Source organism: Lissotriton helveticus, chromosome 11 (assembly GCF_964261635.1).
Source record: "Lissotriton helveticus chromosome 11, aLisHel1.1, whole genome shotgun sequence".
Lineage (NCBI taxonomy): Eukaryota > Metazoa > Chordata > Amphibia > Caudata > Salamandridae > Lissotriton > Lissotriton helveticus.
Genome location: NC_136072.1, coordinates 984,109,438 through 984,132,748, shown reverse-complemented (window position 1 = coordinate 984,132,748; position 23,311 = coordinate 984,109,438). Strand labels below are relative to the sequence as shown.

The 23,311-nt window shown below is 48.3% G+C and overlaps 1 protein-coding gene across 2 annotated transcripts in view; it reads left to right on the top strand.

Moving 5' to 3' along the window:
• Positions 1 to 23,311, top strand: part of SGSM1 (small G protein signaling modulator 1) — a 1,153,128-nt gene that overhangs the window by 749,912 nt on the left and 379,905 nt on the right. For both annotated transcript variants that reach the window (XM_078667338.1, XM_078667339.1), the window contains exon 12: positions 3,668 to 3,797. In XM_078667338.1, coding sequence (XP_078523464.1) covers positions 3,668 to 3,797 — 130 coding nt within the window. The remainder of the gene's footprint in view (positions 1 to 3,667; positions 3,798 to 23,311) is intronic.

The window sequence follows — 23,311 nt, the reverse complement described above, 5'->3', positions numbered from 1 at the left end:
GCACGCCAGAACAACCTCAACATCATCTCTTACGCCGATGACACCCAGCTGAACCTCTCCCTCACCAGAGACCCCGACACCGCCAGAACCTGCCTACACGAAGGGATGAAAGACGTCGCCGAGTGGATGAAGGACAGCCGCCGGAAACTGAACTCGGACAAGACGGAAGTCCTCATCCTGGGATCTTCGCCCTCCGCCTGGGATGACTCCTGGTGGCCCCCAGCCCTGGGCACCGCACCCAAGCCAACCGACCACGCACGCAACCTGGGCTTCATCCTGGACCCCTCCCTCTCGATGACCAGACAAGTCAACGCCGTCTCCTCATCGTGCTTCAACACCCTGCGTATGCTTCGCAAGATCTTCCGCTGGATCCCGACCGAGACCAGGAAGACTGTCACCCAGGCACTCGTCACCAGCCGACTGGACTACGGAAACGCCCTCTACGCCGGAACCACAGCCAAGCTACAGAAAAGAGTCCAGCGCATCCAGAACGCCTCCGCCCGACTCATCCTGGATGTCCCCCGATGCAGCCACATCTCCAGCCACCTGAGGAACCTGCACTGGCTCCCCGTCGACAAGAGGATCACGTTCCGGCTCCTCACCCACGCACACAAGTCTCTCCACGGCCTGGGCCCCAAGTACCTCAACGACCGCCTGACCTTCTACAAGCCCACCCGCCAGCTACGGTCCACCAGCCTCGCCCTCGCAGCCGTACCACGCATCCGAAGAGCCACCGCCGGAGGAAGATCCTTCTCTTACCTGGCTGCCAAGACTTGGAACTCCCTCCCCATCCACCTTCGGCTGACCCAGGACCATCTCGCCTTCAGGAAACAACTCAAGACCTGGCTGTTCGAGCAGTAGCATACCCCTCCCCCCAAGCGCCTTTGACCCTCCCGGGTGAGTAGTGCGCTATACAAATGGCATGATTGATTGATTGATTGATTAAACTCAGCACCTTACCTTTTTATTCTTAACTAGCGAGACACCCCAGAGTATTTGCGCGCTATACAAATCGCATAAATAAATAAACTACTGCACTACCACCAGCTTGGCACTGGCCACCCCTATTCCTGAACCTGCACCACCATCCTGTTTACTGCTCTTGACCCCTTAACCCTGCATATTTTCCCTGAAACACATCTGCAGCTGTCACCGCTATATTACCTCTTCAAAGACCACACTACTTCTCCCCTGCCCTGGACTATTACTCGAGGCACTTGATATCCATCCTTTAGCTCCACACCACCACCCCTGTAACAAAGTCCACCACTCCAGCAATGCATCTTAACCTCAGTTCCACACCACCGAACATTAGACCACCACTGAGCATGGCACCACAATCACCCAGTCCGGTACACCCCCAAACAGACCCCAAGCACCATGCCATAACACCCAGCACGATCCCTGAACCTTGTTCCAGCTAGAAATATGGCTGAATTAATATTTATTTATAGTTTATGAATAGTTTAGCACCTTGAAGCTGTAATGTATATAAAAGGACAAAACAACCCTGCTTCGTACTTAGGCATTCTAAACTTTTCATTGATCCATTGCTGCCAAAAAGATGTCAGTGTTCAATATGTAGAACATGTTATGGCCAGGCACTGAATTCGTGCCTGACCCCTTCATAACCATCACCTCAATCAGCACACACTGCCAACCACCCATCAACATAGGAGTGTGGGCACACACTGCCTAACATCCCAGCACTCAGTTTGTCCTGATGCATCATAGTAAATGCAGTGCATGATAACACTTACTCCGGTGACAGGCTTTAGTTTTTTACCCTTTGTCGGTGCAGCTGTGTTTCAGGATAATTGTCCTTCTTCAGTAGAGAGCAACACATTCTTTTTGGGGGTGCTGGAAATGCTTCCCAAAGTTTTCTCAGGTCTCTGTACCTCTCGCTGGGTGCAGGTGCATCAACCAGAGCTCGTCCGCTCATTAGCTTAAGGGAGCCTTTTCAAACAGGAGGAGTGTGGGCGCACACTGCCTCACATCCCAGTTTGCCCTGATGCATCTTAGTAAAAGCATTGCATGATAACACTTAATTCGGTGTCGGACTTTAGTTTTTCACTCTTGTTGGTGCGGCCAGTGCTGTGTTTCTCTAGACAAGTGTTTCAGGATAGTGGTCCTTCTTCAGTAGAGAGCAACACATTCTTTTTGGGGGTGCTAGAATGCTGCCCAAAGTCTTCTCAGGTTTCGGCACCACTCGCTGGGCGCAGGTGCATCAACCAGAGCTCGTAAGCTCATTAGCTCAAGGGAGCCTTTTCAAACAGGAGAAGGGTGGGCGCACACTGTCTCACATCCCAGCACTCCATTTTCCCCCGATGAATCAACATAGGACTAACACCTTACAGCATCTTGCTACCAGCCCAAGCACCGCAGCACCCTCACTGTACCGCTCTATGCTAGACTCCTACCTCAGCAGTGTACCATTCCCAGCACTGGACTACACCCTAGCACTGCACCACTCTCAGACCTTCAACACCACCCTTGAGAATCACAACTCCACGCTCGGTACTGCGATATCAGTAGTCAACACTGTTCCCCCCACCCTTTGTTGTCTTTTTTACATGTAAGCTGTTACCCTAATTCTGTTCTTTTAATGCTGTGGAAGATGTGGTTAAGCTTTTCTGGGTCATCTTGTGGGACGTTCCAAAATGTCAATAAAGAATTGGAATTTCACTAGGTGAAATTCTATGGTTACCTTCGAGAGTGTGTCATCAAGTGGTTGGCGTGACTCTGTTTCTCTGTTTGTGTTGAGTCACCTCCTAGAAGCAAATGAGCACAGTCCATCTCCAAGCTGCTTCCTTGCTACATCAGAGATGTTCTCCCAAAGCATGGTCCCAGTAAGATTCTGAGAGCATTTGAGAGGTGAAGTAGGCTCAAGATGGTTGTTTATCATTTGACAGTTCTTAGGAAAAAGATGCTTAGCAACGTAACCTCTTTGTCTTTAAAATGAAGCATGGTTGCAACTCACCTCGTCGGGGTTGTGTATGAGGTCGCTCTGCTGTTGGATGGTTCCTGCATATTTTACCTTTAGTACCACACCACCATCTGCGAGCCACACAATTTCAGTGCTACATCTCCATCCATCAGCAGCGCTGCCCTCCCCTGCACTGCACCACCCAGTGCTGCACCACTGCCCCAGCACTGCACAATCCCAAGTACTGCACCATACCCAGCACTGCATGTCCCTCAGGGTTCCACCGCCCTTCGGAACCGCTACAAACCACGAGCTAGTACTGCACTTACACCCTCACTCCTCTGTTGTTTTTAATGCCAATCCTGTTACTATGATTCTGTTGTGGAAGGTTTTTTTTGAATGATGTAAAAGCTAGGTAACTTTACTGAGTGATATATACATTTAATTATATCTTATATTTCTAAATATTTTCTGTATCACCAAGCTATTCCTCTGTGAAATAATTGGAAGGTATGCTGAAAATATTGAATATGGTTAATTTTTCTACCGTCCATAATTTGTTTACATTTAAAACAAATGAAAGTACAGAATGTTTGAAAATATCTCAAGAAAGAGTGCTACACATACTTATTAGAAAGTTGCAAACACAACCCCTCACATTCTTCTGTGTGGTACTGTTTTGCACGAGATATTAAATGATTCATAAACCCTTCTATATGTGACGCTTTCAAATATTTCTAGGGCAAAGTGTTTCCAAAGCTGAGAAAAAGAAGTCCTCAGGGATCCTCTGAGTCAGCTTCTGATAAAGAAGACGATGAAGCAACTGACTATGTTTTCAGAATATTGTATCCTGGCACTCAATCTGAGTTTGGTAAGCAAGTGTCGCCAGTGCAATATTGATTAAGGTGTTTTCTGCATAAATAATAATAAATAGTTGTTAATAAGTAAGAGTTTGTATGTTGATGTTATGCCAAGTATCCATTTATTACTTACCGCAACTTTAATTTTTTTCTTTCTATTACGAAACTTATTAACATTGATTTTCCTTACTTTGTATTTTTTTTGTTTCCATAACAAATACTTATAACAAAAAGAAAATAATGCAGTGCTTATAACAAAAAGAAAATAATGCAGTGTTTTTGGGCGCAGTGAATTACACATTCGAACATTTGGACAGAATATTGTGCAATAATTGGGCACAGCCGGGTCGCATGCATGTAGTCCGCATGCTCAGTGTGTTGTCGTTGGCATTTTGGATTTACCTCCAAACCTATTGCCTCTAGCAGGGTTGGGGTATAATATAATCCATGACGGAAATTCAAGTCTATAATTGTATGCTTTCTATGCCTACTGTTGAATAATACCTTCTCTGAAGTGCAGCGGTAAATCCACACCTCATCAGAAAGTTTTTCGCCCACGATAGGCTATCACCAGGCTCTGGCCATGATGCTAAGGGACGGTCTGTTTTGTGCTATTACCCTGTATATATACGATACCCCTATTTTCATGACTGATGAGAAGTTATATCAAGGCTGTAAGTGCAAGTGGCTTGGAAGGCAGAGTTTCTCACCCGAGTGGAGTAGTAAAGTCTAAAGTATAAGAAAATACCTAAGGACAAGCATCCCTCCATCTCTTTAAAGAGATGTAGTACTATGAATTCGCCAATTCACATAAAGATCTAGTTTTGCTATAATCAATTGCAAAGCATATATACGAACAATATATGTGAAGGTGGTAGATCAACATACTCGTGAAACTGGGATGTCAATCGGTCAACCCCGGGAGCTTTACCTCAAATCAGAGATTTTATCACAGTTCTGGTCTCTTCCTCCATAAGTAGTTGGTTCAAGGGCTTTCTTTTGTGGGATTCCAATCAAGCTAAAGTGGCTATCGAAAGACTTTGCTCTCTTTTTTCATGCGTTATTTTCAACTCTGCTATTTAAAGATGTGTATAATATTTGGTTGATACCTTAAAGATAACTTCTGTGGTCCTGCATCTTGTACCATCTTTGATTCCTAAGAGCTCCCTACAGGAATTCTTTAGTTGAAGTAACCTGGCAAGAGTGCAACTGGGCTGTTCACTCTCACCTTATTGTCTTGCATGTTTACTTAGGTTATTTAGTTTGGGATGTGCCTCTGTTCTGAATTCAGAGCGCACCTGCTGAAGTGTTCCCTCTGCCGCTCAGACACGAGTTTTCATATTCTTTCTCCAGCATCCTGAGTTCCACCTCCAAAGCCCCAGCCGAAGTCTGATCGATTTAAGTACCCTTGCCTGTTTGGAAATGCATAGAGCTCGTATGTATGCCTCAAAGGCTTCCTTGTGGTGGAGACCCTGGATACAGAGACCACTTTTAACTCAAAGTAGTCTCCGATACCCCTCCTAGTATCATTCATGAGCTATGGTTTCAGACGAGCACTGGAGGGAAATGTCCAGGGGGACCCTCCCTTTCCAGTTTTGGGAACATCAAATCCAGGGTCACAGTGATAAGTGATAAGAGAGGGAGCTAGGGAGTATCTTCACCTCTACAGTTCATGTGCAAGCATCCTTGATCAGCCAATAATCTATTCTGCATGATGCTTCATGGACGGAAGAGCAACATGCAATAGTTCCTACTTGTGAGTGTCGCGAACGGCAGGTTCAAAGTGTGACTTTTATTTGGTGCCCGAAGAGCAAACACTGCTAATAGTGGGATTCTACAGGTGGGTGTGGACTTGTCTTTGTATGCATCAAATGCTATGTTGAAATCACACCCCACAAAATGATGCAAACATCCAGGTTATCACAGACATGCATGAGACCATTGAAAAAGTAAGGAGAGTCCGTATTTGATCCATATGAGTTTGAGTAGTGTTACATGTTGATTAGTTATCAACCCTTGTAGAATTAGCTATCTACCCTCTTTGACGACAACTGTTTTCAAATCATGGTAATGTACTGTACAGTTAATCAACATCCCTAACCCTCTGGATTTGGAATTGTAAGAGATTTAATATATCTTGCCACCAATTACAAGTGCATGCCTTTTTCGATGCAGTTGTCAGGTGAGTTTCCTTCAGGAAAGCTATGTCAATATTGTGTTTACTAGGCTATGCTAGTACTGCCCTGATGTTTCGTGGATTGTTAAGGCCCCTGTTGTTTTGTGTATGCAAATAAAGCTCATGCTTAAACTGGATGGATATCAATCATATGCCAGGACTTTAATTGTGGTCCCATATGTTTGGGTAAAAGCGACCAGTCCCCTTCACTAAGGTACTTTGCACTCAGTTTAGAATATTCATATGCAATAGGTTGTTTTGTAGGGCTTTTATTAGTCAAATCCAGTAATTCCAGACATAAACAAATGTTGCCCTCCCCCCACACCTGAAAACCCACTCTTCAGTGAGTACTATACCCCCTTGTAACTTTCCCCACAAACTCTTCTCTAAGAGAATTAAAAAGAGCCAATAGATCTGGTTAAACACACAAAGTGTGATTCCGCTAGAGGTCTCCAAAGGTCACAGCTGATAACACAAGGCCACCTCAGTCAATATTCCAGCCAAATTGTGGATCTGTTCTCCATGGCTCAGAAAATTAAGTGTCCTCAGTTTGGCACCATACACTTCCCTCTGAATGTTTCCCTGAGGTATGCCTTTACGTTCATCTGGTCTCTGGGCCTGCTGTATGTATTTCCTGATTGCTGATTGAGATCACCCCAGACTGGCTGAGGAGGATCTGCTATGCTGATCTGTTGACACTCGGCCTCCCTATCCTACTCCTGCAGCATATAGTCAGGTCCTTCACACAAATCCCCCAAAACTGAGGCTCACTGCAAGATGATATATAGGTGTCAGTTAGAGTCCTTTTGCAATCCTAATGAAATTGAGAATGTCATCTTAGCTGCCTGGACTCCCGCTACTAAAACCATTTATGCAGGTCACTGGAACAAATTTGTGCTGTGGGCAAGTAAGACGGCTTAGGCCTCTATAATTCTTGCCTTTCTAATGCCCTTAATTTGATGCTAACTCTTGCAAAGCAGGGGCTGACAGTGGCTGTAGTAAATGGCTACTTGGGTACCATGTCAGATTTTGTGTGTTTTCCCGATCAGTCATCTGTGTTTAGATCACCACTAGTGGCCATTTCCTAAATTGTTTACTTTACCTGTTTCCTCCCACTCTGTTTATTGTTACTCAGTGGAATATTAATCTGTTGACCTTATTAATGTTATCCCCATTCAAAGTAATGCAAGATTCAGAATCTTACCTTGAAGACTGTATTTCTGATAGCTGTAACTTCAGCTGAGAACTGCACACCTTGTCCGCTCATGAACCTTTCACAGTTTTCCACCCAGATTAGTTGGTCTTCTACAACTGCCCAGCCTACATACCAACGAAGGTTTCTGTCTTTCTCATCGGCCAGTCTACCAACCTGCTATCTTTCTTCCTTCCTCACCAACTTCCATTCCACCAAGGAGCAAGAGCAACACGGTAGAGCCGACCCCAGGCATGTGGTACCCTACTAGATCTCACACACTTGACAGGGTAGAGTAGATGACCAGCTGTTTGTTAAAAGAAGCAAGGCAGTAAACAAATGTTGCAGAAAAATATCAGGAACTGATGTCAGTGCCATAGGTGGTGCCTATTTTACTTAGTTGCATCGTTTCCTGCATGCATGCAGCGTATGTTACCTATTGGTAGCACTTAAGTACTGTTCTTGGGGAGAAAGATTTTTAGATGATTAGGAGGCCTGGAAAGATAACTCTAAGGTGAGGAATCTGTAGGAAGGTGATGCATCCACCAGAAGTGTTGGTATCAAAGGAGAGTAACGTTTTACTCAGTGGTCCATAGGTTGACTGAGAGGTCAACAGAACACTCATAGAAGCTCTTAAATGATTATTTCAGATTAAACCTAAAGTGATTTCATGAATGATTCCAGTAGATATCACAATAGGTTGATTTTCTAACACAGTTGTAAGCCTTGGCAAGGAATACATTTTTACACTGAAATGTACCCCGACCAGGAGCCTACCAATGTTTCAACATATCCAATTCTAAGATTAAATGGAGAAAGAGATAAGGGATGTTAAGTTAACAAAGTAAGGTCATTAATATAGACTCTAAGATGTATGATTGGTTTCTCATGTCCAAACAAGGTCGAGGTCAGACTCAACTTGATGTAATTTGTTTGGTTGCATTTGTCAGGTTGCCACATAAATATCTGCTGATTCATTAATAAGCTGTAAATTGCATTAAAATGTCATTGTAAGAAACTGGCTTGTTAGTTGGCTGGGTTGGGATCCATGGTCGACCAACAACCACAATGCTTGTCGGGATGAAGCACAAGCCACCCTAAATTAATCTGTGCTGAACCATTTGGTTGCTTGTCTCAGGCAGTTAGGCCTAATGTAGAGGCAGTGTGTAAAGTATTTGTAAAACACTTCAAACAGTAATAAAGTGAAAAACACCACACAATAAGGATCCCATACCAAGTCAGAAAAATAGAGTGGTTTTTAATAAATAAAACAATAAAACAAGACCAACAACAAAATCCAGTCAGTAGAACTGGAGATATTCAAGTTTAAAGATTTCAATAAAAATAGCACTAAAAATCTCAAAGCGCATATCTGGTCACGTCAGAAGGGGACAAAGTCACAAGTTCAGGCTGACCGCAATGGAGCACGTGATGACTACAGGGACCCAGTTAGACCTGCTGAACAGAGTACCTTAAAACTTGGTTTGCGGAGCATTGCGAGAGCCCTCGTCGGAGATGCATCTCGCAGCCGAAATTATGCGTCAGTTTCGAGATGTGATGTCCTTCGTTGTCATAGAGGGTCAAGTCAATGAGGGCTTGTGATACAAAGTCTGGTGTCGAAGATGCGTCGCGCAATCGGGGCGATGCATCAGTTCCGATGTGCTGTGATGCGGAGTCCAGCATCATTGTTGAGGCTGCCGTCGACAAGCGATGCGAGCGCTTGCACCGAGGATGCATCTCTCAGAAGCGGTTCCGATGAGGCAGCAGGTTGCGATGCAAGTCTTTGTGACGGTGTAGAACCATGCAGCCACAGTGATTCATCGGTTCTGCTCATGGTTGCTCCTCACAGCAACGGAGACGTCTTACTCCCTCTAGCTCCCTCTGTCTCCCTGTCTCTATTGCTTCCTCTGTCTCCCTCGCTCCCTGTCTTACTCCCTCTAGCTCCCTTTGTCTCCCTCTCTCTCTGTCTTACTCCCTCTGTCACCTCACCCCTGCTTACAGGGCACATATCTATATCATATCATAGACTACTTCGACTCCAAATTCGACTCTTGAAAAATCGTTCACTCCCCTGCGACACACCCACCTCTTGCAGGCGACACAGTACTGTGTCGGGACACACAGTTTGGAAAGCTGTGCAGTAATCTAATGAGACGCACTTCACAGGAGCCAGCAGGACGCGCAGAGCAGTGCCATCTAGCGGGTTTCACACAAATAAACCCCCTATGGGAGCGCCGTAACATGCACCCACACATTGAAATAGGTGAAAACCAGCAACTTTAGCATACAAATCGGGAGCAAACAAAAAACACACTTAACTGGCTGCGAAGCAGCGAAGAAAGAGGAGGCACAGCCAGTGAGGAAGGTTTTTTTTTATTGTTGGCTGCCGTGGAAATCTTTGTCAATAAAGCGAGGAAAGACAAAGCATAAACCGAGCCTCCGGTCGTGACATAGAATTAATAGTTGTTTTTAAAGGTCTGTTTGTGACATTTGAAAGAAAGCATGGTTGTATTTTAATGAGTTGTTATTTGAACAATGCATTAGGGTCGTGTTGTGAGTACCCCTCTGCTAAAGTTTATAGTGTATAACTTTGAGGTTTCCTTTAGTGTCAATTTGTAATGTAATGTTTATACACTGGCAACTTACAAAGTACAACGCTAGCACTTCAAAGGATCTATTGGTCGGCTAATATATCCATGAATTATTTGGCAGACTGCATGTCTTTTTTGGACTTTTCAGGTGAGCATTGTGGCCTTTCTCAAACCCTCAGTTAAGGAAGCCTTCTTATAGTAAATAAGACTAAGGCCTGTGGTGTGGGGGTCAGAACAGCGTACCTTGCGGGGTTCACTCCACAAATACAATGCCTTGGGCCTACAATAAATTACACAAACACACAAGACTCTGTGTTGTCTGGTCCCTGGCACAGGTGGTGTTCCTAACCTTTCATGGCCACTCCCACTTTTATTAACTGCGGCCCATATGATTGCGGGACCGCACCCTTAGACCAGCAATGCCAGGTGAACAAACAGAACTTCCCATATCCTCCCCTGTAGTGGTCCAAAGGTCCTGAGTGTATGTCAGTTATGTCACTGTTACACACTACTCTCTTTCCCCCTTTTAGCGAAGAACATGGCAATATCACAAGAACCCAGCCTGCCCTCACTTTAAAACAAACAGCATCACCCACCAACTACTGTCCTGTCCAAAAGCTGGGGCCCACCTCGGTACAACCAGTTAAGTCCTAGCAGCTTACAAGTGATGTGGTCTGCCAGCTGTTTGGATGGAGCTGGATTGCCCCGAGACAATATTTGGTACTCCCATCCCGACTCCTTAGAGTTTCCTGGGACTCCAGTCTCGCCTAATTACTTCAGTCAGGGGCATTGTCTGCTTCGGGGTTTCAACTTTCAGTCTGCTCAGGCACTTCAATGGCTGGAACTGCCCTTGTGAGTTCCTCTTCTTGACGAGAATCTGTCCACTCCTCATCTTCTCGCCCTGACTCTACATCACCTGGATTCTCTCCAGTTGCGGGCTGCAGGGTGTAACTTTTGGAAATGGGAAATATTTCTGCTGACTTCTTCCTCTCCTCTCCAGGCGGTCACTTTTGTGCCTTGCCTCTGAATAATTACCCACAGATGTGGTTGAAACGGGAGTCTGAATTTGCTCCCTGGAAACGATCTATGACCATTTGGTCATCCGCTTGTAGATCAGACCGTCTACGTCTGCTGGCTTGGGTATTGGTCGCATATCTTCTCAGCGTCTGATGATCATCCTTTCGGGCGGGTGCTCACCCCAGGTGATGCGAGATAGGATCCTGTACTACCTGTCCCATTATGAGGTTTCCTAGTGCTTGTCCAGTGGTTGTTTGTGGATTCTGTAGTTATTCTCATAGGAATGAATATATTGCACTCTCGAGCAGCTGCTGGTTGACATGGGCTATCCTAATGACTGAATTTAGTGTTCTCAAAAATCTTTCTACCTCCCTGTTGGCTTTATGCCAAGGAGAAATGACTTTTGTGCTTGCTGCTCAGAGACTGCAGATATGTCGCTATCTACTGCCCTTGAAATGGTGGACTATTGTCGTTCTGGATTTCTTTAAGGATGCTGTTTGAGCGGCCATTATCTTTTCTAGCTTGAGGAGCACTTCAAGGGCTCCTTGGGTGTTGAGGATCGCCACTTCCGGATACTTGGAATAGTTGTCAATGAGGACAAGAGTGTATATCCCATCTGTCCAGACTCTTACATACCCATGGTTGCTGAGGTCCTCGTTCTGTAATGACCGGAGCTGGCGAGTCTGGCACTCCAACTACTTGACACCAAGAACAGGACAATCCTGTCGTCTCGACTAATTCGTCCATGAGAGGGAACCATACCTTTCTACGGAGCCTGTTTTTCATCTTGATCATCCCTTGATGGCCAGTGTGGCCTAGCTACACCACCTGGTTGGTCAGGCAAGTGGGAATGACGAGGTGGGTGTCCGTAAGAGACAGCCATTTTGATCCGCCAACAGCTCAGGTCGTACATGATATAGGGAGTTGAGAATGTGCTAGGCCTCCGGTGTGCGTTGAGCCCAGTGGGCTTTTAACTGGCATCAGAGACCTGTTCTGACAGCTTCCAGGGTCCTCTGCAGATACTCATCCTATGAGGTAGCCTGGTATATGGTGTCTATCAACATTGGTTGAGGGCATACTGCACATACTCTACTGTTTCATCAACTTTCTCGTCCTCCTCTGGGTAGCTGACCATGGATGCCGTGACAGATAGTCAGCTGGGTTGCTGGTTTCGGGACGGAATTCCTCCTGGCATTCATATTCCTGCAGTTGTAGCATCCATTTTTCGATGTGTGGGGGTGGCTTCGATGCCTCACCTCAGAACAAAGGGAGCAGGGGTTTGCGATCCTTTGTGACAACAAAGGGATTGTCGTATACATATATTTGTGGAAGTGTTGGTACCCACAGTCTATCGTGATAGCTTTCTTTTCTATTTGCAAGTATTGCTGTTTAGTCAGGGTCAATGATCATTGCATATGCCACTGGTGCCCATTCCCCATACTCCTGCTGTTGCATCAGTATGGCTCCTAGCCCTTTTGGGCTGGGATCGGCAGCTGTGATGGTCTCCCACCGGAGGTCAAAAATAAATTTGTATGGTGTCTGCTGAGAGGGCATCTTTGCTTGCTTGGAAAGAACGTTTGTGCGGTTCGCTCCAGATCCAAGTGGCTGATGGTTTGGTTATGTCTTGGAGTGGTAAGTTCAGTCTCAGTGGTCAAGCCCTTCAGTAATCGGCCACAATAGTTGACCATCCCTAAAAAACGTTGTACCTCTGAGAGTTCGGATGGTGGGACGCTTCTTTCATGTCCCAAACCTTTTCTGAATCTGGGGCTTACCCCTTCCATAGAGAAGGTATATCCAAAAATGTTGGTCCGCTGTTTTAGGAATTTGCATTTGCTCTGGTGTAGCGTGAGCCCGGACTCCTGTATCCACTGGTGGACACTCCTCAGTCTCAGTGTTATGTTCCTGCATGGACTTGGCACATACCAGGAAGTCATCACTTACATTGGCTGGTAGTCCCTCCAGCATCTCCTGTATGGTGTTTTGAAACATCTCTGTATCACATGATATCCAGAAGTTGAGCCACTTATACCATCTCAAACCAACGTGAGTGGAAAATGTTGTTATATACTCCTTAGCCAGGGTAAGTTGTTGATAGCCAGATCTCACGTCCACCTTGGAAGAACAGCTATCAACTCAGTACTCCAATGAGGTCATCAATCGTGGCGGTTAAATGTCGTTCCTTCCCAACCTTTGGGAGTCTCATGTCCATACATATGCAGACCTCGCCTGGTTGTTTCTGCTTCCTCGTGGCAACGATGGGTGACACCCAGGGAGTGGGGCCTGGCACTTTCTCAGTGATTCCAACTGCCTCGAGTTTCTTCAGCTCTTTCTCTACTTATGGTCTCTGCTGAAATGCAATGCGTCGATTTCTGAGTGTGTTAGACCTGTCAGCTTTAGAGTGTTCTTCCCCCCCCCCCAACTTATCGCCTTCCTCCTCCACTTTTTCCGACCTTGTTTTTGCTGGCCTTAGGACTCTGAGCCCTTTACTACTGCAAACCAGTGCTGAAGTGCATGTACTCTCTCCCTAAAAAATGATAATATTGGTTCATCCCCAATTGGCATAATGAATTTACTTATAAGTCCCGAGTAAAATGCCCTACATGTGCCCAGGGCCTGTAAATTAAATGCTGCTAGTGATCTTCAGCACTTATTGTGCCACCCACTTAAGTAGCCTTTTGTGGTTGCAGTTTATACTGCCATTTCGGCCTTGCAAGATAAATCTCTTGCCAGGCTCAAACCGTCTCCCCTTACTTACATATCAACCACCCCTAAGGTAGGCCTTGGACAATCCAGAGGGGAGGGTGCAATGTATTTAAAAAGTAGGACATGTACTTTTAAGTTCTACTTGTCCTGGTAGTGAAACATTCTTAATTCTATTTTTCCTACTGCAAGGTCTATCTCTCCAATAGGATAATTTTGGGATTACCCTAATCCATTATCTATGTGTAACTCCCAATTGTGAAAAGGTAGCCTTTTCAAGTTTAAGGTCTCTGGAATTAAAATTTTAAATCTAAACTCATAAAGAAGTCAGATTTTAAATTGCAATCCTGAAAATGTCACATTTAGAAAGTTGTCTTTTTTTTTACTTTTGACATTCGGTGCCTGCGGCCTGTCTCTGATCACATGTCATTCCCTTTAGACAGCCACACACAATGGGAGCTGAGGTTTGACTTGATGGGCTATTCTGGCAGAATGGGAGGGAGGTGCTGAAACCAGACTCAAATACACCTAAATAGACTGTGTCCTGTTCCCACATAATGAGCTGAATACCCCTTATAGTAAGTCTTGATCCAACGAAGGAAGGGAGGACCTTTGTGCACTTCAAAGGCATGTCTTTGAAGTCTCCCCCACTTCAAAAGCACAACTGGGTAGAATACTGGACCTCTGAAACCACCACTTCAGTACACTTCTGGACCTGTGAAGCCTCTGCCAGGAAGAAGGACTGCCACTTTGCTGGACTGCTGCTTTGCTGGACTCTTGCCTTGCTGTGCTACCCTGCTGCCTGTTGGTATCCTGCATGGGTGAGAAGGACTAGACCGGCATCACTTGAACCAAGAGTGACTTCAAGGGCTAGCTGGCTGGCCTCCTGATCTGAGGTCTTAGGGACATAAGACTTCCAACCATTCTGCTTCTGCACCTGGACTCTGCCTCCTCTGAGCCTGCCCTGCCAAGTGGTGCTAACCAAGTCCTGGTCCTTTGGGTCTAAGGTGCTTGTTCAGCAGAACTGACGCATCGCCTTCGTAACCACCACTGCGCAACGCTGTTCCCCGTGCAAGGTCCTCGTATCTCGGTCAACAGCATCCTCGCGACGAACTTCCGCATCTAAACTCACCGCTCATTGAAGCAGATACATCGCCCCTGCTGCGAGGATAAGGACCAGCGCATTGTGGACATGTTAGTAGAGACCCGGTATCCACTGTGGCCGTCCGTAGGTGCAGTCTGACTTCCTTTCTGGCATTGTGGTAACTGATGCTGTGCTTTTGTGGACATGCCGATGGTGAAGACTGAGTGTATTGTATATTCTGTAACTCCATTATCATCCATGTCACTGCCTACTTCTTGGGCCTCTGGTAGCATGTTGACTATGGTGCGTGGTTTCTGACTTCTCCTCGACCGGCAGGCTCTTGCAAAATGATTTTACTTCCCACAACCTGTGCATTATTTGCCTTTTGTGAGACAGTGTGCAGGGCGATGGACAAGGCCTCTGCTGTATCCACATGCCTGGGGTGTATCATGGGCTTTCTAGGGCTTCTCTGGCCCTTGTTGGGAATGACAGCATTGACAGGTTCTGCTTTTACTGTCCTTTGTAATGTCACCTCCATATGTGAGGCTCGGGCCTTTGACAACTCCATGGAGTGGCCCATGGTCAAGATCCACTGTGGGAGCCCCTTTAACAACAAATGGCTGAATTGCTGGGATGTTGGCCATTGTGGTTGTGTGGGAGACATCACAGTCCGACAGCCCCCAAAGAATTGAACTGCTGGTGCCATGGGGGTGGTAGTCTCATACAGGTCTGGGAAGTCTAGGAGCAATGCAGTGTAGCTGGGCACTCAGAGGACCTTGCCACAGTGGGGTACCATAATGACCACGGTTGTATGTCGTTACAGCACATTCGGTTGCAATGCATGCCTTTACCACGCATGCGTTACAATGGAATGCTTTTTCCATGCATAACCTTTACCACGAATATTCCTTTACCACGCAAAGATTTACAACGATTTTCGTTGTAAATGTATGCATGGTAAGGGCATACTCTTGGTAAAGGTTATACCCCTCCCCTGTACCTTTACATTACCCCTCAGCCCCCACTCCTTATAATTACCCCTGCCCTTAACTCTTATTCTTTTTTTTTTTAAACTAAAATTCCCTCTTACCTTTTTATGTCGTCTCCTCTCCATCTTCCTTGTTTACGTTACTGACGTCATATGTCGTAAAGAGGAAGTGGACGTTTCTTTACGTTTCCTCTTGAACGACGCTGATTGCCTCAGTTTCGGAACATCAGGTGCGTTTTGTTTTGGGGGAGACCCCACTAACCCCCGTTTTAATCCCACACTTTTTTTTCTTGGGGGGAGAACCCACAAACCCCCTTTTTCTTTTTTTTGGATTTACAACACATGCCTTTACTACGTATCTCGTAGTAAAGGTATGCGTGGTAAAGGCTGTCGTTGTAACCACACATGCGTTGTAATGCATGCTTGGTAAAGGTTTTCGTGGAAACGGCCGCGTTGTAGTTGCAGTTTCCCAATGAGCACTGATCTAACATGCGTACATGTTGCAACCTCCACCAATGATACTGACAAGATCATTGGTGGAGGTTGCAACATGTACAGCCTTGAACTGCTTGGAGGATCAGCGAAGTGGTGGTTTCAGCATTAGAACTGGGTCAGACTGTGCACTGGTGGAAGAGGGCGTCGTCTGTGGCCTATCATTGCTCCTGAACAAGGGGGTCTTGCCTGCTCACCATGCCATCTGTGACTTGTGGGGGCTGTTGGCCACAAACATGTAGCATAGTGCCACTTCTTCCCCGGCCAGGGCTGAGAGGGGTATGACCAAGTGACGCATGTGTGGCCTGAGCACCACCTGAACCGAATAGGGACCAAGCGCCCATCACACACTCCTGGCAAAACCAGACGGCTGGGAGGGATCCGCTTGACGCACCCTCTCATCGGCAATGTGGTGGGGGTCAGTGCAGTTTGCGCTCTTAATATTGTGCCTAGGGCCTGCAATAAATTACACAAAAACAGGACTCTGATGTCTAAGGCCCTGCCTGGCCCCAGCTGCTCCTCAGCTATGGAGGAGGCACATCCCCCACCCTATTCCACTCCCCCACACCGCCAACCGCCATACAATTGAAAAATGAAATGATAATAACCTCTGGTTTATTATCGTTCTATTTTTCCCTCTGAGCCGAGACTTGGTGATAGGGCCAGGCAATGGGGGTAGTGGTTTTGCACTGTTATCAGTGCACATGCCGGTTTGGCCAGCCATCTCAGGATTGCAAAACCGTCATGCGCACTGAAGCTCTCCCCAACCCAAGCTCATTGCCGGGTTGGAAAGAGCAGGCACAGGCCCCCATTATAACTGGGAGTGCAAATCGTGGGCCCTCAGGCCTATCCTGACGCTACTTTCATGCTGCCAGCAGCATGAAAGCAGCATTTGGATTGGCCGCAGTGGACTCTGGGAGCCTGTGCCTGCAGTGAAGAAGAGTGCGATGCGACAGGCAATGTTTTTTTGTTTTTCTTTATTTGTTTTGTCATCCGTCCCCCTACTCTGCCACCCTATCTAGACACCGCTACTGCCTGGTCGTACCCACTTTTAATAACTGCAGCCCACGATATCGCGGGAACGGACCATCACACCTTCAGTGGCCAGTGAGCAAACTGAACTTCCCCTGTCCTCCACTGAAGAGGGCCAAAGGTTCTGAGTGTATACCAGTTATGTCACTGGTATACACTACAAGGCCTAACTAAAAGCAAGGTCGTAAAGTGCTCTGAAGTTATGTAAACATAATGTTTCCTTGTACCCCATTATACCCTGTGGTTTGTGCACAGCTTAACAATAAGTGTGAGAAAGCAAAAGACGCAATTGATGGACGCAATGCAGAAGAAATCAAAACATTCACCCCCAGTCGAGAGATCTGGGTTAAACCCATCTTTCTTTTGCTCACCATGCCACCCCAGTTTAGACCGGGCCATGTGCAAATAAGTCTTGACCCTGTGCCTCATGGAAACAGTCCAGCCCGAACTGCCAAACCAGGTCCTCCCTGGACCAGAAACAAGCAACCTATGACCGGTTTTCAGCCAGGATAGAATGAATCCAGTAGCACAGTGAGCCTGGGACCCACACTCCGTCCATCATCTCCTTGTGTTTGCATTGTTCGTCCTAAGTTGGCAGGGTATGTCCAGACGTGAGTCCCTTGCTCACTTTGCCACTGGATTCAAGAACTTGGAGTCCAGTTCTTTGTCTTTGGTACAAGAGGAACATCAGATCCTGTATTCTAGGATGTTCTCAGATCTTAGACAGCAGGTTCAGTCCTCTTTTGATCTTCCACAAGTCCAGGGTGTTCTGAATTGGGTGCTGGAGATGCCAAGGCTCAAAGTGGGAAGTGAGAACGCCTTAACCTATGGGGTAAAGGTTCCCCTCGCTAACACTAACCACTTTGGGCATTTTCAGAATGACAAAAGTCGTAGGCCACACTAAACTTTGGCTCAGAGGGCTGAAGGTTTGTGTAGGGAGTGTACTATGGTAATCCAAGTGTCCTCACACATTTTAGAATAAAATTTAGGTCAAAGCAGCCATGGGACCCCAAATAAGCCCAGAGACTGACGTCTGGTAGAATGAAAGCAGTGTTTTCAGCAAGCAGACAGATAAACAAGAATTGTTTTTGCCTCCTGATTTTCTCCTTTGAAGTGTGCTCCAGGTGTTTTATTTAAACCAAACCCAGCAGAAGTGTGAAACAGGCTTTGACACTATAATGTCAAAAGGTGGCCTATTGTGATAGATCCTGCCTGTCTGAGGGGCAACAAATGGGCCCTGCACAGGTGTTGGCTAACATTTGCCTGTGGCAGGGCGAGGCCTCTTTGAAGTGCGCCCCAAGTATCATATGAAAACCCCAGCAGCGCTGTCGAGCAGGACAACCACAAGCACCCGGATTTACTCCACCGCAGGCTCCCTGATTGACACAGAACCTGTGCCCCTCGCATGGCCGAGACTAAGACGGCCTCTTGCACATCGGAAACCCAGCCTCCTTGCAGACACATTGCCCTTTGCTGAAGACGGATAACCCTCTTATATCCGCTCACAATCCAGCACTTCACAAGCAAGACAACCATGTCCTGATGACGATCCCAAATCAAGAGGAACGAAACGCCGTCGACTCTGCAGCACAATACTAGGCGCACCCTCCATTGTGGCTCAATATAAATTGCAAATGACCTAATACCGGGATGTCATTTTGTCACCATACTTGAGCCACCCACTGTATATTATTTTCACTACTGTTCACTGTGCGCCGTCCACGCTGTTCACCTTATCACTTGCGTCGCCACGTTCTTCACTTACACGTTCTTGAGCACCAAGTGCATTATGGTTGTCACACAATTTGTTCTATACAGTGCTGCTATAACTGTATATGCCCGACCATGAAACAAATCTGTTCTGAAGAAATATAAGATGATTAACAATCTTAAAATCAATTGAATAGTGGCCTCTTTATTTCTGTTATTGTAATGCTTACTGCATACATGCTTATTTGTCTTATACTATTACCTGGTGGGATACTGTTTATTTATCTACCTTCCTAACCCAGTCCCAACGTGGTTTATGGGTCACACTCCTTTAACTTCTTACCAGTTACATAGTGCACATTCATTTTTGTGGTGGGTTGAGCAACCTGTACAAAATTTCAACAATCTGCTTGCTTAGAAAGATATGTGAAAGTCCATCATTTGTTAACTTCTTTAGGTAAACGTCGTTGCTATCTACCTCCTTCTGCTTTACCCTGAATTTTTGTAATTGGTTCGATTGTAATCTTTTAACTATTCTCATTATGCTGCTAAAGTCACCAACAGTTTCTTTTTTACCTTGTACTCTCAATTTTTAGAAATCCAAAACACTGTCTATTTTTTGCCACATTGAATTGGCACTTTGGTCATGTTATGCACCGGACCATCTGATGACTCCTTGGGTGTCATTAAGATTCATCAGGAAGCTACAGTGGGTACGCTGCTAGCTTTGTAAACTCAATCAATCAATCACACATATTTATAGAGCGCGCTACTCACCCGCTAGAGTCTCAAGGCGCTGGGAGGAGGGGGAGCCGCTATTGCTCGAACAGCCATGTCTTGAGTTGTTTCCTGAAGGAGAGATGGTCCTTGGTCAGTCATAGGTGGGTGGGGAGGGAGTTCCATGTCTTGGCCGCAAGGTAAGAGAAGGATCTTCCTCCGGCGGTGGCTCTGCGAATTCGTGGGATGGTGGCGAGGGCGAGGCTGGCGGATCGGAGCTTGCGGGTGGGTGTGTAGAATGTGAAGCGGCTGTTGAGGTATTTGGGGCCCATGTCGTGGAGAGCCTTGTGTGCTTGGGTGAGGAGTCTGAACGTGATCCTCTTGCTGACGGTGAGCCAGTGCAGGTCTCTCAGATAGGCAGAGAAGTGGCTGTGACGGGGGATGTCCAGGATGAGTCACGCAGAAGCGTTCTGTATGCGCTGGAGTCTTTTCTGGAGTTTGGCTGTGGTTCCAGCGTAGAGGGTGTTCCCGTAGTCTAGTCGGCTGGTGACGAGGGCCTGGGTGACCGTCTTCCTGGTTTCGGTGGGTACCCACCGGAAGATCTTTCGGAGCATGCGCAGGGTGTTGAAACAGGATGACGAGACGGCGTTGACTTGCTTGGTCATCGTGAGGGACGAGTCCAGGATGACGCCCAGGTTGCGTGCATGGTCCGTGGGCTTGGGGGCGGTGCCCAGTGCAGGGGGCCACCAGGAGTCGTCCCAGGCTGAGGAGGATGGTCCCAGGATGAGGACTTCCGACTTGTTTGAGTTCAGTTTCAGACGGCTGCGCTTCATCCATTCCGTGACGTCTTTCATTCCTTCCTGGAGGCTGGCTCTGGCGGTGGCGGGGTCGTTGGTGAGGGAGAGGATCAGCTGGGTGTCGTCCGCATAGGAGATGATGTTTAGGTTGTGTTGGCGTGCGATGGCTGCGAGGGGACTCATGTAGACGTTGAAGAGGGTGGGGCTGAGCGAGGATCCTTGAGGAACGCCGCAGATGACTTCGGTGGCCGCGGATCGGATGGGGGGGAGGCAGACTGTCTGGGTTCTTCCGGAGAGGAACGAGATGATCTACTCCAGGGCCGTCCCTTGGATTCCGGTGTTGCTGAGGCGCTGTATTAGTGTGCGGTGACATACGGTGTCGAAAGCTGCCGAGAGGTCCAGGAGGATGAGGGCAGCTGTTTCCCTGTTGTCGAGCAGGGACCTGATGTCGTCGGTGGCTGCGATGAGGGCAGTCTCGGTGCTGTGGTTTGCGCGGAAACCGGACTGCGAGGGGTCGAGGGATCCGTTTGTTTCAAGGGAGGCGGAGAGTTGTTTGTTGACGGTCTTCTCGATGACTTTAGCAGGAAAAGGGAGGAGCGAGATGGGGCAGAAGTTCTTGAGGTCCGGTGGGTCCGCGGTGAGTTTCTTTAGGAGGGCGCTGAGCTCGGCATGTTTCCAGCTCTCCGGGAAGGTGGCGGATGCGAAGGAGCTGTTAATGATGTCCCGGAGTTGGGGGTGCGATGATGGAGTCTGCTTTGTTAAAGATGTGGTGTGGACAGGGGTCGGTTGGGGAGCCGGAGTGGATGGTGTTCATCATGCGGGTGGTGTCTTCGGTGCAGACCGCTGTCCAGGTGCAGAGGGTGGTGGTGGGGGGTGCTGGTTCGGTGGTTGGCTGCGTGGTCTGTGCGCCGAAGCTGTTGTGTATGTCGGCGATCTTGCGGTGGAAGAACGAGGCGAGTGAGTCGCAGAGGTCTTGGGAGGGTGTGATGTCGTTGTTGCAGGCGCTGGGGTTGGAGAGCTCTTTAACGATGCTGAAGAGTTCCTTGCTGTTGTGGGTGTTGTTGTCTAGTCGTTCTCTGAATGTTGTCCTTTTGGTGGTTCAGATCAGCTGGTTGTGTTCGCGGATGGCGTTCTTGAGGGCTGTCATGTTTTTTGTTGACTGGTCGTGGCGCCAGGCTTTCTCGAGGGTACGGCAGGATTTCTTGGAGTTTTTGAGGTCGATGGTGAACCATGAGGCTTTCTTGCTGCCGGGTCTGCTGGGAGGATTCTTCAGAGGAGCCAGGTCATTGGCGCAGTTGGTGAGCCACTGTGTGAGGTTGCGGGCTGCTTCGTTGGGGTCCGTCGTGTTGGTGGGAGGGTTCTGGCTAAGGGAGGTGGTGAGCTGGTCGGCGGTGATCTTGCTCCAGCTTCTTCGTGGAACCTGGTGCGGGTGGTGGTGGGTCGTGGTTCTCCTGAAGTTGAAATGGACGCAGCTGTGATCTGTCCAGTGTAGTCCGGTGGAGTGGCTGAAGGAGATGTGCTTGCTGGAGGAGAAGACGGGGTCAAGCGTGTGGCCGGCGTAGTGGGTGGGGGTGTTAACCAGTTGCTTGAGTCCAAGATTGGCGAGGTTGTCCAGCAGGGTGGTGGTGGTGTTGTCGTTTATGTTTTCCAGGTGGAAGTTGAGGTCCCCTAGGAGGATGTAGTCTGAGGAGGTGAGGGCGTGCGGGCTGATGAAGTCTGCGATGGCTTCGCTGCATTGTGTGCGTGGTCCCGGGGGTCTGTAGATGAGAGTGCCTCTGAGGGTGGACTTGGGGTCGGTGTGTATCTGGAAGTGAAGGTGCTCGGCGGCGGTGAGGGTGTCGTCGGACTTGGTCGTGATGCGGATGGTGTTTCTGTGGACGATGGCGATGCCTCCTCCGGTTTGGTTGATGCGGTCCCTCCGGGTGATCTTGTAGCCATCCGGGATGGCTATGGCGATGTCGGGGGCTGAGGAGGCGTTCATCCAGGTTTCTGTGAGGAAGGTGACGTCCGGCGCTGTTGTGTCGAGGAGGTTCCAGAGTTCGACGGCGTGCCTGTGGATGGAGCGGGTGTTGAGCAGGATGCATTTGATGTGATTGTTGCTGGTGCCTGGCCTGGCGGGTGCGGTGCAGGTCCGGAGGGAGGTGAATTTGCAGGCTTGGCAGGTGAAGGGTCCATGGGTGCGTTTCGGGGTGGCTCGGTGGCAGGTGGGGTTCCGGCCGGTATTGAGTGCGTGGAGGGTGGCGGCGACGTAAGTCAGTCGGGTGGGCTGGTGACGTTGAGGGCCAGGGGTCCTGGCGCTGGGCGCGGTCCAGGGCTGGCGGGCGCAGACGGGCTTGCCTTAGGCGCGCCTTTGGCACGCCAGCGGCGCGCCCGCTGCGCGGCCCCCATATGAGTGCAGAGGGAGGGAGGAGCAGCTGGGAGGTGGGAGCGGGGTGGCCAATGGGAGTGAAGGGGGCGGGGCCGCAGGGCTCAGCGGCGGGGGAAGAACCGGGGAAAAAACGGGGGGAAACGACGGCGGGAGGGGGCGACAGAGCACAGGGGTACAGAAGGCAAAAACACAGGGGCAGAGAATGCAAAAAAAACAAAGTGGCACTGGATGCCAAGCGCAAGGGTACAAAATGAAAGAGGGAGCAAGCAGTCAAGCGGTCAAAAACGGCAACCGGTTCAACCCACAGGGGGCTGCATGGCGGACGGGGGGAGCGACCTGCCTGGTGACAGGGTCAGAGGTCGATCTCTACCACCGCCTCGCGGCCTCCATATGAGGGCAGAGGGAGGGAGGAGCAGGTGGGAGCGGGGTGGCCAATGGGAGTGAAGGGGGCGGGGCCACAGGGCTCAGCGGCGGGGGAATAAACGGTGGGAAAAGATGGCGGGATGGGGACGACAGAGCACAGGGGTACAGAAGGCAAAAACACAGGGGCAGAGAATGCAAAAAAAACAAGGTGGCACTGGATGCCAAGCGCAGGGGTACAAAATGAAAGAGGAAGCGAGCAGTCAAGCGGTCAAAAACGGCAACAGGTTCAACCCACAGG